At 45.5% G+C, this 14,522-nt stretch overlaps 1 protein-coding gene across 1 annotated transcript in view; it reads left to right on the forward strand.

Annotated features, from left to right (window-relative positions):
- The window catches only part of LOC123191675 (protein YABBY 1-like), a 77,201-nt gene extending 63,325 nt beyond the window's left edge, over positions 1-13,876 (forward strand). Inside the window, exons 3-6 of the mRNA XM_044604325.1 lie at positions 6,886-7,003; positions 9,150-9,198; positions 11,043-11,118; positions 13,811-13,876. Of these exons, the coding sequence (XP_044460260.1) occupies positions 6,886-7,003; positions 9,150-9,198; positions 11,043-11,118; positions 13,811-13,876 (309 nt within the window). The remainder of the gene's footprint in view (positions 1-6,885; positions 7,004-9,149; positions 9,199-11,042; positions 11,119-13,810) is intronic.
- The last annotated feature ends 646 nt before the right edge of the window (positions 13,877-14,522 follow it).

Genomic DNA, 14,522 nt, shown 5'->3' on the forward strand with positions numbered 1-14,522 from the left:
TGAAGTGGGGGGGGGAGGAAAACGAGAGGCAAATGGCAAATAATGTAATGCGGAAGATAAGGGTATGTGATGGGTACTTGGTATGTTGACTTTTGCGTAGACCTCCCCGACAACGGCGCCACAAATCCTTCTTGCTACCTCTTGAGCACTGCGTTGGTTTTCCCCGAAGAGGAAGGGATGATGCAGCAAAGTAGCGTAAGTATTTCCCTAAGTTTTTGAGAACCAAGGTATCAATCTAGTAGGAGGCTACGCGCGAGTCCCTCGTACCTGCACAATACAAATAAATCCTCGCAACCAACGCAAATAGGGGTTGTCAATCCCTATAAGGCCACTTACGAGAGTGAGATCTGATAGATATGATAAGACAATATTTCTGGTATTTTTATGATAAAAGATGCAAAGTAAAATAAAGGAAAAGTAAATAGCAATGGAAATAACTAAGTAGTGGGAGATCAATATGATAAAGATAGACCCGGGGGCCATAGGTTTCACTAGTGGCTTCTCTCGAGAGCATAAGTATTCTATGGTGGGTGAACAGATTACTGTTGAGCAATTGACAGAATTGAGCATAGTTATGAGAATATCTAGGTATGATCATGTATATAGGCATCACGTCCGAGACAAGTAGACCGACTCCTGCCTGCATCTACTACTATTACTCTACTCATCGACCGCTATCTAGCATGCATCTAGAGTATTAAGTAAAAAACAGAGTAACGCCTTAAGCAAGATGACATGATGTAGAGGGATAGACTCATGCAATATGAAGAAAACCCCATCTTGTTATCCTCGATGGCAACAATACAATACGTGCCTTGCTGCCCCTACTATCACTGGGAAAGGACACCGCAAGATTGAACCCAAATCTAAGCACTTCTCCCATTGCAAGAAAGGTCAATCTAGTAGGCCAAACCAAACTGGTAATTCGAGGAGACTTGCAAAGATAACCAATCATACATAAAAGAATTCAAAGAAGATTCAAATATTATTCATAGATAGACTTGATCATAAACACACAATTCATCGGTCTCAACAAACACACCGCAAAAAGAAGATTACATCGAATAGTTCTCCACAAGAGAGGGGGAGAACATTGTATTGAGATCCAAAAAGAGAGAAGAAGACATCTAGCTAATAACTATGGACCCATAGGTCTGAGGTAAACTACTCACACTTCATCGGAGAGGCTATGGTGTTGATGTAGAAGCCCTCCGTGATCGATGGCCCCTCCGGTGGAGCTCCAGAACAGGCCCCAAGATGGGATCTCGTGGATACAAAATGTTGCGGCGGTGGAATTATGTTTTTGGCTCTGTATCTGATAGTTTGGGGGTACATAGGTATATATAGGAGGAAGGACTACGTTGGTGGAGCAACAGGGGGCCCGCGAGGGTGGAGGGCGCGCCTGGTGGGGGTGGGCGCGCCCCCTACCTCATGGCCTCCTGTTTCCTTTCTTGACATAGGGTCCAAGTCTCCCAGGTCTTGTTCGTTGAGAAAATCACGTCCCCGAAGGTTTCATTCCGTTTGGACTCCATTTGATATTCCTTTTCTTCGAAACCCTAAAACAGGCAAAAAACATCAATTCTGGGTTGCGCCTCCGGTTAATAGGTTAGTCCCAAAAATAATATAAAAGTGGATAATAAAGCCCAATAATGTCCAAAACAGTAGATAATATAGCATGGAGCAATCAAAAATTATAGATACGTGGGAGACGTATCAGGCGTGCCCGCCGTCGGGCTGACAACCGTGGCACGCGCTCGGCGCACTCAGGTGGAGCGGCCAGCCCCATCTGCGAGGACAGCCGTGGTCTCTCACCTCCGTCCAAGCCTATGCGCACCTCTTGTGACGTGGTGCAAGTGTCCTTCTCGCCTGGCGACGCCTCCTGGTTGAGCTAGATCTGCCCTTGCTTTGGTGCCCAGATGAAGCCGGCCGTGGTGTGCCCTGCCATGCCGTATCAGGAGGCCTTCCCTCGCACAACGATGCAGGACATCATCGAGTTGCACCCATTGACTCCTCTTGTGCATCTTTGCAGCGCTGCTCCACCACCACTGATGTTGGCTGCCTCAACCTCCCATGCCTCGCGCTGCTGACCTGGAGGCATAGCCAAAAACTCCGATTTTCATTTCGATGTCAAGCCCACCAATTAGTCCTGCTGTGACTGGCTCTGATGAACCTCTCATGCAGTCCCCACTGTTTGTCACCTATGCTCCGCCCCTGCTGCCTACACCGAACTCTACACCATCGAGGCTGCCCAAGACAAGGAGGAAGACACTCACGGGTGTGTCGGGCTTCAACCTCAGCCAACGCAGCCCTCGGCTTCAAGAAAAGAAGAGAGCTTTGCCGGTGGCGCAGATGGATAAGAGGCTTCTCTGTCAACGCATGGACATCATCAATGAAGGACAAGAAGTTACTAAAGAAGCCATCAGGAAATTTGTTGCCATGTTCAATGGGCAACTCCCGGACATCACAGTGGAGGCCCTTCAATTCCTCTTCAACCTTGATTGTGACCTTGCGAAGGCCGTCGAGGACGCACTGGTGGAGCATGGAGGTGAGGCTGGAGCAGAGCTGCAGTCTGCGAATGGAGAGGCGGCCGGCGAGGCCGCATGACTGGACTGCTTTCGTCATTGAAGATGTAGCTTAGTTCTTCATGTTAACTAAGGCCAACTATTGCTTTCTGTCTGTGTGGGTGTATGCATGTTTCCTACTGTCGATGAAGATATCTGCCCCTTGTTGCCCTGGCAAGGCGAATGTGTGTGAGTTCTATAGTTTTTGTAGCTTCTGCTGTTACCTGATGATGCTCTTTTATTATCACAACTTCTGCTACCTAAAGATGCTCAATGCAGTCTGTCCTAAACGTCCAAGGCAGCTCTTACTTGTTGTGTCACTTCTTGTTACTCCATAGACGATGTATCCCAGGTTTCAATATGCATGATCAAGACCTGAGTATTTTGAACTGGAATGTTCGTGGCTTAAACTGTCCCAACCGCCGCGCAACTATACGAGAGACCGTCGCTGCTACACCTTGCCATCTACTATGTCTACAGGAGACCGAACTCAAGCACGTCGACCCCTTCATGGCTTCCTCTCTTGGAGGTCAGAGGCTCAAAGGCTTCGCACAACGACCTGCTACTGGTACTCGTGGTGGCATCCTGCTTCTGTGGGACGAAGACCTCGTCGAGGTTAAGGACATTAACACTGGAACTTTCTTCCTCTTTGCTACATTCACCATTATCCGTACCGACAATTCCTTCAAGTTAACAACCGTCTATGGGCCAACTCGCAGCAACCTCAAAGACATTTTCTTCCAAGAGCTGATCTCTGAGAAGCCTACTCCTGGTACTAGATGGCTGCTAGCCGGTGACTTTAATCAGATTTACCGCGCAAGAGACAAGAACCGCGCTAACAGTAATCGGAGCCGCATGACTCGCTTCTATAACACCCTCAATACCTGTGAGCTGAAAGAAATACACCTACAAAACAGGAAATACACTTGGAGTAATGAGCAAAGTGATCCAACCTTATGCAAACTCGATTCGTTTTTCTGCAATGAAGATTGGGACATCGACTTTGGCAGTCATCTACTTCATGCCCTCTCTTCATCCCTCTCTGACCATTGCCCTCTCCTTCTCGCAAATGTCCAAGGACCACCTAAGTCAAAGTGTTTCCGCTTTGAGAAATTCTTGACTAAAATGCCCAGATTCAAGGAGATCGTTCAAGGCGCTTGGAACCAAAGGGTGAACCACTCTGACCCCTATCAGATCATGTTTCACAAGCTCAAGAAAACCAGCCAAGCTCTAAGGAAATGGAGCAGGACGATTTTTGCACACTCAAAGGTGCAGCTGATCATGGCTCTAGAGGTCATTCTCCGCCTAGATGTGGCACAAGAGCTCATGCCTCTCAGTGTGGAGGAGCGTGATATTCGTAGGAGGCTCAAAAGAAAGATTATTGCCCTAGCTGTGATGGAGCGTGCTCGAAAGAGACATAATTCAAGAATCACCAGCCTCAAAGAGGGTGATGCCAACACTCATTTCTTTCACCTGCGGGTCAATCACAGAAGAAGAAAGAACTTCATTCACCGTCTGAAGCACAACAACGGCTGGGTAGTTGACCATGATCACAAAAAGTCAGTCATCCAAAACCACTTTGCCGAGGTCTCCAAGCGTGGCCCTACATGCCATCAAGACATCAACTGGGACAACATTACGGTGCCTGCAAGTGACCTTTCAGATCTTGGGGCGGCCTTTATGGAGGAGGAGGTTAGGAAGGCGGTTTTTGACCTTCCCCGTGACAAAGCGCCAGGGCCCGATGGCTTCTCTGGAGCTTTCTTCAAAGAGTGTTGGGAGATTATCAAGGATGACATTATGATTGCTGTGAACCACTTCTCAAACTTGCACACATCCAACCTTCATTGGCTCAACTCGTCCAACATTGCTCTCATACCAAAGAAAGATGGAGCGGAATGCATCTCGGACTTTCGCCCCATTAGCCTCATTCACGCCATTGTGAAGATCCTAACAAAGGTGTTGGCCATGCGCCTAGCTCCCCATATGGACAACCTTGTCTCTAGTGCGCAAAGTGCCTTCATAAAGAAGTGAAGCATTCATGATAATTTCATGTATGTCAGAAACTTGGCGAGGAAACTTCACAGAAATCGTACACCCACCCTGCTGTTCAAGCTTGACATCAAGAAGGCTTTTGACTCAGTTAGATGGGACTTCCTTATGGACCTCTTGAGGCACCTAGGGTTCCTGTCCATATTTCGCTATTGGGTTTCGGCACTCCTCTCCACTGCCACCTCGAGGGTTCTTATCAATGGGGTGGTGGGTGATCCGATGAAGCACGGTTGTGGCCTCCGGCAGGGAGATCCATTATCCCCGTTGCTCTTTGTCCTGGCAATCGACCCCCTGCACCACCTCCTCAACAAGGCCACTGCACAAGGACATCTTCAACCCATTTGCGGAAGTGCTCCGACCATCAGGACGTCCTTGTATGCAGACGATGTTGCCATCTTTGTCAAACCCACCAGGGGTGACGTACAATTTCTTGCTTCCTCCTTGGCTGCTTTTGGAGAGGTGACCAGCCTGCATACTAACTGAACCAAAAGTTTGGTGGCTCCTATTCGCTGCGACAACATAAATTTTGATGACATTCTCGAGGCCTTCCCGACGGTGCGCACGGCGTTCCCGATGCGGTACCTTGGCCTTCCACTATCGTTCAAGCACCTCAAGAGCATTCATCTTCAACACCTTTGGACAAGGTCGCATGCAAGCTCCCACCTTGGCAGGGAAGACACGTCGCTACTGTTGGGCGTGTGGTGCTTGTAAAGGCGGTCCTCACGGCCATTGCAATTTATCATCTCACGTCTCTCGACATCCCCGTGGAGATCCTTAACGTAATTGACCGACTTCGGCGTGCTTACCTTTGGGCGGGTACCGACAAAGTCTCAGGAGGGTCATGCACGATCAATTGGGACCTCGTCTGCAAGCCTAAACAGTTTGGTGGCTTGGGTGTGCTTAATTTGAACAAATTCGCTAAGGCCCTCTGACTTTGATGGCTATGGGTCGAGTGGGTGGACAAAAGCAAGCCCTGGGTTGGCATGGGGTCTCCATGCACCGAGGACGACCACAAATTTTTTGCAGCTGCTACAATGGTTATAGTGGGAAATGGGCGCACGGCCAGATTCTGGCACTCCCCTTGGTTGCATGGTCTCTGCCCCCGTGACTTAGCACCGTACATTTTTGCCATCTCCCGCAAGAAGAATTCCTCCGTCCAGCAAGCCCTCACCAACAACAACTAGATCTCCCTCATTGACACCTCCAATGGCCTATCATTTGCACACATCCAACAGTTTGCCGACCTCTGGGAGAAGATATCCATGACCTCTCTGAATGGTGACATAGAAGATTCCATCACCTGGAAGTTCACCAAGGATGGGGTGTACTCTGCTTCGTCTTCTTACAAGGCACAATTTGAGGGTCTCACATCGTCCGATCTCGTTCACTATGTATGGAGGGTTTGGGCCACCCCTCGGTGCAAGTTCTTTGCTTGGCTAGTCCTTCAAAACAGGATTTGGACATCAGATCGTCTCATACGTCACGGATGGCCAAAATGTGGCCTCTGCCCACTTTGTAAGCAATGCCAGGAGTCGGCAGCCCACCTCCTCTTCCAATGCCGCTTCACCATCCGCATTTGGAGCCATATTCTTACGTGGCTTGGCATGCACCACATTTCTACTGCGATATGGCAGACGAGGACTTCGGTGAAAGACTGATGGAATGGCAACCTTCAGATTCGCCTTTGTTCCCCTAAGGCGCTAGCCTCCTTAATGATGCTTATCTCATGGGAGATATGGACAGAGCGTAACGCTAGGGTCTTTCGAAACACGCCCATCCCTTCCATGGTCCTAATCTGTAAGATCAAAGAAGAGGTGTCTCTTTGGGCAGTGGCGGGTGCAAAGCACATGAGTGTTGTAATGCCGCGAGACTAGACATTTTATTTTGCCGCCTTGTGGTCCTTGTTCGATAACTCCTTTCTTAATCAATGAAATGGCAAATCTTTTGCCTTCTTTAAAAAAACTCATATATTACTGCTCTATCTGATGGTCAAACTAAATCTCAAAATACATATTACGCCTTGAACGTGGACTGACGATGTACAATTTCTTTTTCTCCGGACATGTATCCTTCTATGGATAGCCTGCTGATGATTACATTTTAACTTCGTACATAATCTATGATGAATAAATAGGTTGACAACAACATTGTCTACTGATTTAATCTCATATATATTGTGGTAGTGTTTTTTGAGAAAATAAATAAGGGTACATCTCATAAATATAGTTTGACCAATATTTACAACTAATGGTTACATGCATATTTGTTTATTTAGGTGCAGAACAGAGTTGTATTGAATAATTCTGGGAGTTACGACTCTGCTGCAAGGAATCAGCGGGCAATGCCCATGTATCCGATGGTGAATAATCAGCAGCAAGTGTCACCGATACACCGTATGTTATTTATTTTCATGTTTATTATTTTGTCGCATTTCTTGAATTGTTGTTATTAACGAACTGCATATCATTTTACTATTTTTGTTTCATATTTTTTTTGAAAAGGGGGTTTGCCCCAGCCTCTGCATCAGAACGATGCATACGGCCAATATTATTAAAAAACAAAGGTTCCAGTAAAATCATTATGTCATGCTCAAAGAACAGATAAGGCTCATCAAGAGCTAAACAGAAGAATAAGAGCCACAACCGACCGGTAAACTGAGATAGGAGCACTACAAGCCTATCCTATTACATGACCGCCATCCAAACCGGTTGAAAATAGCCCGTGCTACCATCTCCCATCGGGTAGATCCAGTAACCAAACGCTTCCTGGCCTCCGTCGGAGTGAGTAGCGACAACATACGGAGCAATGTAGTGGCCCAGAAGATGACCTGCAAAAAATGAATATTTGTTGTTCTGTTAAAGAACAAATCATTTCTGCAGTTCCAAACTGCCCATAATAAAGCACATAACACGAATATGTCTCGCTGTTTTGAGATTTATCCCATCTAGCCACGTCCCAAATAGCGCGGTGATAGAATTCGGAGAAGCAATGTTCAATGCTATGTGAACCGAACGCCACAAATTTTTTGCAGGGCAATCAAGAAAGAGGTGTTTGATAGATTCGTGTTGGTCATAAAAGCTACATCTTGTAGATCCTGTCCAATTGCGTTTCGCCAAATTATCCTTAGTTAAAATAACTTGTTTATGCACAAACCACATAAACACTTTGATTTAAAAACCACACACGTTACCTACTAAGAGCATTTACGACCGGAACCCCTACTTTCCCCTAAACATCCAGGAAGACAGCCCGAACACTTTTAGATCAAAAAACATAACCCAACCGGAGCCTCAAAACTCAACACATACGTCCAGGCTGTCCGACACCCCTCATATCCAGCCCATATGTGGGGCGGATATGGGGACGCACGGACACGTCCACCACGTGGGACTGACAGGCAGGACCCACACGAGAACCGCTGACCAGGTCACCAATTTGGCAAGGACACATCATGGCGCCGCTCTAGTGCACCGTTCGAGGGGCCAAATCCGGCTATTTAAGCCGGATGGTGAGGGTAAAACTTAGCTGCCCCCATTGCGTCCTTTCCATCCCATCCACTTCGACCTTGCCGTCTACCATGGTCAGGTAGAACATCACACATTACACAATTCTCATGCTCGAGTGCTGGTGGAGGTCATGTGGGAGATGTGCGCCGCCGAGATATGTGGTGTCCCTCACCTTGCGGGGGAGGAGAATGTGCCAGGACTGGTCATGGAGGTTCCATAGGAGGAGGCAACAAAGGAGGAAGCACGGGGCCTAGAGGTTGAGCCTGGCGGATTGTGCAGGAAGCAGGCGGAGGCTGAGTTCCACCTCACCCAAGCCGCAGAGGCTGAGGTGGTGCACCTCTCCGCGGAGGCGCAGTTGGTGGCGGAGCAAGCAGGCGCTGCCGCCTTCACAGTGCTCGTCCCCAACCGCCGTCTCATGGCCAAAAACCAGGCCATCTTGGAGTCGCTCCAGTCCGAGCGGGAGGTGGAGGTGAACTGCTGGCATATCCACCTCGCTGACGTGAGGCGTGAGAGGCTACTCGCGGACGTGGAGGAGGCACTGGAATTTCGCACCGGCGCCAATGACCATGAGGCCGGTGGCTATGGAAAGGGGCTCATCGATCTACATCTCCTATGACGATGAGTAGATTAGGGTACTTTGCTTTTTCGAATGTAGCTTGTTTCTTTGATGTGATTAGTACATGGTGAAATGAATGTTTCATGGAGTAGTATATGGAAATGAGGGTTTGCAGATGAGGGGTGTGGTTGCCATGATAGACAAATGAGGGGTCACCGGTTCCTTCTGGCAGACATATTGAGGGTCAAATATGCACATTTTGGTTGAAAATGCTCTAGCTACTTTGCAAATATACCATGACGGCATATGCTCAAAATAGTCGAAGTTAACCTTGATTCCAACGTATTTCCACATTACCTTTTCCCTCTCGCTGTTCTGTGTGTATTGCATATAGAAGTATGACCAGTTTAATTACATTACTGATTAATTTATTTTTATTTTACAAGTACCTCATGTAATCTCTTTTTTTGTCTCCGGCGCCGGAGAAGAGACAACATGTTCCATCTGCGTACAACAGATTCATCAAGTGAGATTTCAGGCCATATATATGTTGATCGCTTACATAATATTGTTGCTACAAACCAAGTTTGGTATAAACCTGTGCAAACTAATCTAGATTGAATAGATCGATCGCTCCATTAGCTAATTAGCTAGCAACAATATTGATGGACAGTTCAAACATGATAAAATGATTATGGAACTAACTATTATGTGGTCTTGTTAATGAGTTTTGCAAGAAAGTTTGAACACCAGATTTTTGGGCCGGGTTACAACAAGCTAGGATTAGGCTTATCTTGCATTGTAACCATAAAAGTATTCTATGATATTGTTTTTGCATCACTAGGTATATTCTTAATGACATGTGTTTCTGTTATGTTTGTTTGGAAGACAGATTTTGTAAGCACGTATTGCACAAATTATTGCAGAGATATGTTTTTGTTTGTTTTCTTTGGTTATTAGGATTTGTTAGTGACTGCTCCCTCCATTCATGTTTACAAGGCCTTTGATCTTATCTTAATTTAGTTTAAGTTTGACTAATTTTATAGGAAAAATATCAGTATATAAAGTACCTAGTAAATGAATTTTAATACATATTCATGATAGATCTAGACATTGATTGGTTTTTTTATAGGCTTAGTGAAATTTAAAATGGTCTGGCAAAAGGCAACATTAATAATAGGCCTCTAAACCCAGATGGTACTATGGAAGGGAGTATCTCCCTCAACAAAAACTATTGAATTCTGCATCTTTCTGTTCATATAGACAATATAATACCTTTTCTAGTGCAATAAATTAGTTCTTCTTAATTCATGTGAACAGGGTCAGATCAAGCATTGATCACTTAAATAAGATTTCCTTTTTTTGCGGGTGACACTTAAATAAGATTTCCTGGAGGTATTGCTAGGACAAAACAATTTCAACTTTATCTTTGGAAACGCGACAGAAACAACCGCTTACATATTAGTGTCTTTCATTGTTATTTGGTTTGTTTAACCTGAAATATTTCGTGGATTAAACTGGACTGTGTTATGAATTCCGTAATTTAAGCAAGCTTTTAGATGGTTAGACTATAACTAAAGTTTTATATCTATTCACAAATGCGGTTCCTCATACAATAAAACAACTTGCTCGATAACCCTTTACGTGTATATGGGGAATATATTGCTGTCCCCACCGGGATATATCACACCTAGAACTAAAGTTACTTCGTGCTTTGATATTTGCATATTTTTACCATCTTTATTGCAGCATATCCTCATTTTATGTCTTAATAAATTCAAGTTTAGAGTACTGTCATGTCTAAAACATGAACAATATGGTCTAGATTTTACTATTATTTTATGTTTAATTGATTTTCACATCTAATTAATATGCACTCATATGGATTAGTTCAAGTTAAATACGAATTGGTTCATCACGGCGAGTACAATGTTGCATAGTGTAGACACATATGAAATGTGTAACCTCAAAGCACAACTGGAAGATAATCCTTTCATCTCATATTAATTGTCACTCAAACAAATGTATTTAACACTCAGAGGAGGCAATAAATGGCATAGAGGTGTAGCCCACTGGGAGCAAAAAAATCCAAATTAAAATGAAACTAGAATTTAATGAGGTAGCTTTAGTTTGCTTCACTAATCCCCTAAAAAACTACGTGTATGGTGTCCTGCAAAAAGAAACTACGTGCAGCGTGAATCAGAAGTATTTGTCAAGGTTGATGGGTAGTTAGTTAATTTATGTTTTTAAGCTATTGCATTTTCTGGTCTCAAAATTTCATGTATACATACGAGACCCTGAATGATTGTTTAAGAAGCGGAGACATGCAGGAGTCATATTATACATATTTAAGCTCGCTTCGATTGACAGGGAAGAGATACAAAGGATAAAGTCAAGCAATCCTGAGATTAGCCACCGAGAGGCATTCAGTACTGCTGCAAAAAACGTAAGTACTCTTAATTATAGTACATTTATTTCGCAAAAAAAATTATAGTACATTTGTATTATTCATGTGCGCTCTTAATTATAGTACATTTATTTCGCAAAAAAATAATTTATAGTACATTTGTATTATTCATGTGCGCGCGTCACCATCAGTACATAAACTTGAGTATATAAACACTTAAATACGTTGCCATTTCTCAATGGACTGAGGTAACGTTATCATGAATAGCCCCGCGGCCAGGTTTGCTCCTATGCCGATGCAAGTGCAGGCCGAGGTAGGCCCGCAAACTACCATAAATTATTCAGAAAATACAAACGACCAATACAAACTGTCCAAAGAACAGCGACACAAGAAAAAAAACACTCCAGAAAGTACAACCACAGTTACTCTAATCTAAAACCACCCAAAGTCGCTTCAGCCCACTGCCTAACGTCTAGGGAGAAAGTTTCGTTGATCTAGGCGTTCCAACCAAGAAGCCACATCCGACATGCACCGCAATGTTCAAAGGTTCTCTGTTATGTTTATGTGTTTCGACTATTGCATAAAGTGGATTGCATTCGCCGCGTCTTCCTTTGGCATGCATGCAAAGACGCTAGTGACGGCTACTGCTACGTCAATGAGCAGCATGTGTGTCGTCCTCTCCGCCTCAGAGGGCTTGCCATCCATGACTTTCATCACATGGGCATCACACCGCACCCGTTGGCCAAGGCTCCAAAAGACCGACCCGACCAGACCTTGGCCGTGCCTCCCGAGCAGTCACTCGGTGGATGTACGCACCATCTTCCGCGCTTCGACCACTTGGCATGTTGGAACTGGTGAGACCGCCTGTTTTGGAAGGATCATTGGCTTGACGGGCAATCCATCTTTGAGGCCGCTCCCGCCGTCCTCGCGTTGGTGTCATGTCAACATCACAAGTGTTGTATGGTCGCTGAAGGGCCTTCACATGCGAGCTTGGATCCGTGATATCCACGGCGGTCATGGACCCTCCATTCTCATCGAGTACGTTGAATTGTGGCGGCGATTGTACAAATTCGTGCTAACGACGGAGCATGACGGTCTTTCCTGAAAGTGGTGCCCCAATGCATAGCGCGTTCCTACTATGAGGAGATGTTCCTTGGGGCCACGAGTCAACATCGCTGGGAGCTCGACTGATGCACCTAGGCCCCGCACCAATAAAACTCTTCTCTGGCTAGCGCTCGCTAATGGGCGGTTGTTGGGACATGGCCTTCCACACGTCCCGTGTTGTGTGCTCTGTGACCTTGAGACAGTGATTCACCCGCTTGTTGATTACCTATTTTGTCGCGAAGTGTGGCATGATATGCTCTCGTGGTGTCGTTCAAGCACCTGGCCGCTCGACGCCGGTGGGGACTTCATTGACTAGTGGGCCTCGGCCTTCGATGCATCGCCCACTAGCCAACGCAACGGCCTCTCAACCTTGGTCATTCTCACTGCATGGTGGATTTGGAAGGCTCGGAGCGGTTGCATCTACAACATGGGACATCCCTTTGTCTCTAACATGACTCGGACTAGACGCGATGAGGCTCGCCGTTGGGCATGCTAAGGCCAGCGGCCTGGATGTCATCCTACCTGAGACATAGCCGTAGGCTGTAGCTCGAGTGGCCTCTTAGGCTGCTCAAACCCACCCATGTGCACGCCAATAGGTTGTATACGTGCTCCATGGGAAGTCTTAGTTGTTATTCTTGCACACTCTCTATCAGTGAAAAAGATATGCAAATCTTTTGTGTATTCGTGAAAATAAATGAACATGGTCTGGTGTCAACTTTGGGACAAAACTTGACACGGTGATTTAGCAATGACGGTGCACACATGCGGCCACTCACCTTCATGGAGGTGTCATGTGAGATTATGGCATTGTATTCTCCAATCAGGTTCCTTCCCCGGGTGAACAAAACCCCCCATCGGTTGGCTTTGCCGGTTGAGGCCACGACTTTGGAGGTGTTGTTTTTGAGTTTTGGACCTCACCTCTTCGTTGGCAACGAGTAACAGTTTAGTGCACGAGTATATATGTCCAAATTTGGCATGGTCTTTGGATGGGCAACATCGATTGTGGACTTCGTCGAGACTCACCAATGAGATCTGGTGGTTTGCTTTGCAATAGGGGTCAGCCGACATTCCTTTCTTTGTTTATTATGTTGTCGAATATGCAGTTTCCACATGAAGCTAGTATATGATAGGTGGTTCGTTTTGATCTTGAAGGTAATGATCTGGTCCATGATCTTCATGTTTTTGTTAGTTCTTTAGCATTTAGCCGTACACTATTTGTGCACAACTTGATGCTTGACATTGTGTTTGTTTAACCAATACAGTAGGATCTGTTGGTGAACCCTCACTGCTGATTTTTCATGTTTAATTTCATTTAATAATTTGATCTGGCTTAATTGTACAAATTTTTTAATACTAGCGCTTAATTTACACTACTTCCTCCGTCACAGTTTAGAAGGCACAGTTAAATTTGCGTGCGTTTCCACAATAGACAAGGTTTAGGGCGCATTGCATTTATGTCTAGTAGCTAATTAGTACTCCTATATACTATTTCTATATGCATGCATCGTGTGAATGCTATTTTATAACCCATCTCACAACCAATAGATAATCACCTAGGTTCAAGAGAATTTTCACCTAAGTATCAGATATGACATTAATTTGTGTGGGTTTGCGTGCATGTTTGCAGTGGGCTCATCTTCCTCGGCTGCACTTCGGCCTGAGCGTTGCTGGCGGCGGCGGCGGTGCCAATTAGCTCCAATCAAGACCACGCATGCATGCAAAAGACGATGGTTCGTGCAATCGACACCGTGCGTTCACGTTCATCGATCTCCATCGTCGTATAGCTATCTGTGTATGCATATGTGTGCATGCATGCATGCTCTGTCACGTATCGTGCGTGTGCCTAATTAAGTCTAAGTTGCTACATGATCATGCCATCGATCGATCTCTGGACTACTGCATGTCGATCCTGCGTAGATTTAGATCCTACGCTTAATAAATGGACAGGAGTGTGTTTAATTATTGTTCTGTTAGATGTATCATGGTGTTGTGGACAAAGACTTAATGCCCTGATAATGATGTCTGTTTTTTCTTCAAAAAGTCAAGACTTTGTCCTCTCACTACTGGAATCGAAGGTTTTGCCATCAACCACCATTTCTTTGCCGTCTGCTAGCTGACGGCAAAGGAGGTCTTTGCCGCCTGCTTTCAAAAAACAGACGGCAAAGAACTGGCTGATGGCAAAGATTCTATTTGCCATCACTGTAACGGCCCACCCACCCCCCTCTTTGCCGTCTTCTGCTAACAGACGGCAAAGAGGTTACTACCTAACGGCTAACGGACAACCCCCATGCGGCCTCTTTCTCTCTCTCTTTCTCTCTCTCTCTCTCTCTCTTTCTCTC

This window comes from Triticum aestivum, chromosome 2A, assembly GCF_018294505.1.
Source record: "Triticum aestivum cultivar Chinese Spring chromosome 2A, IWGSC CS RefSeq v2.1, whole genome shotgun sequence".
Classification (NCBI taxonomy): domain Eukaryota; kingdom Viridiplantae; phylum Streptophyta; class Magnoliopsida; order Poales; family Poaceae; genus Triticum; species Triticum aestivum.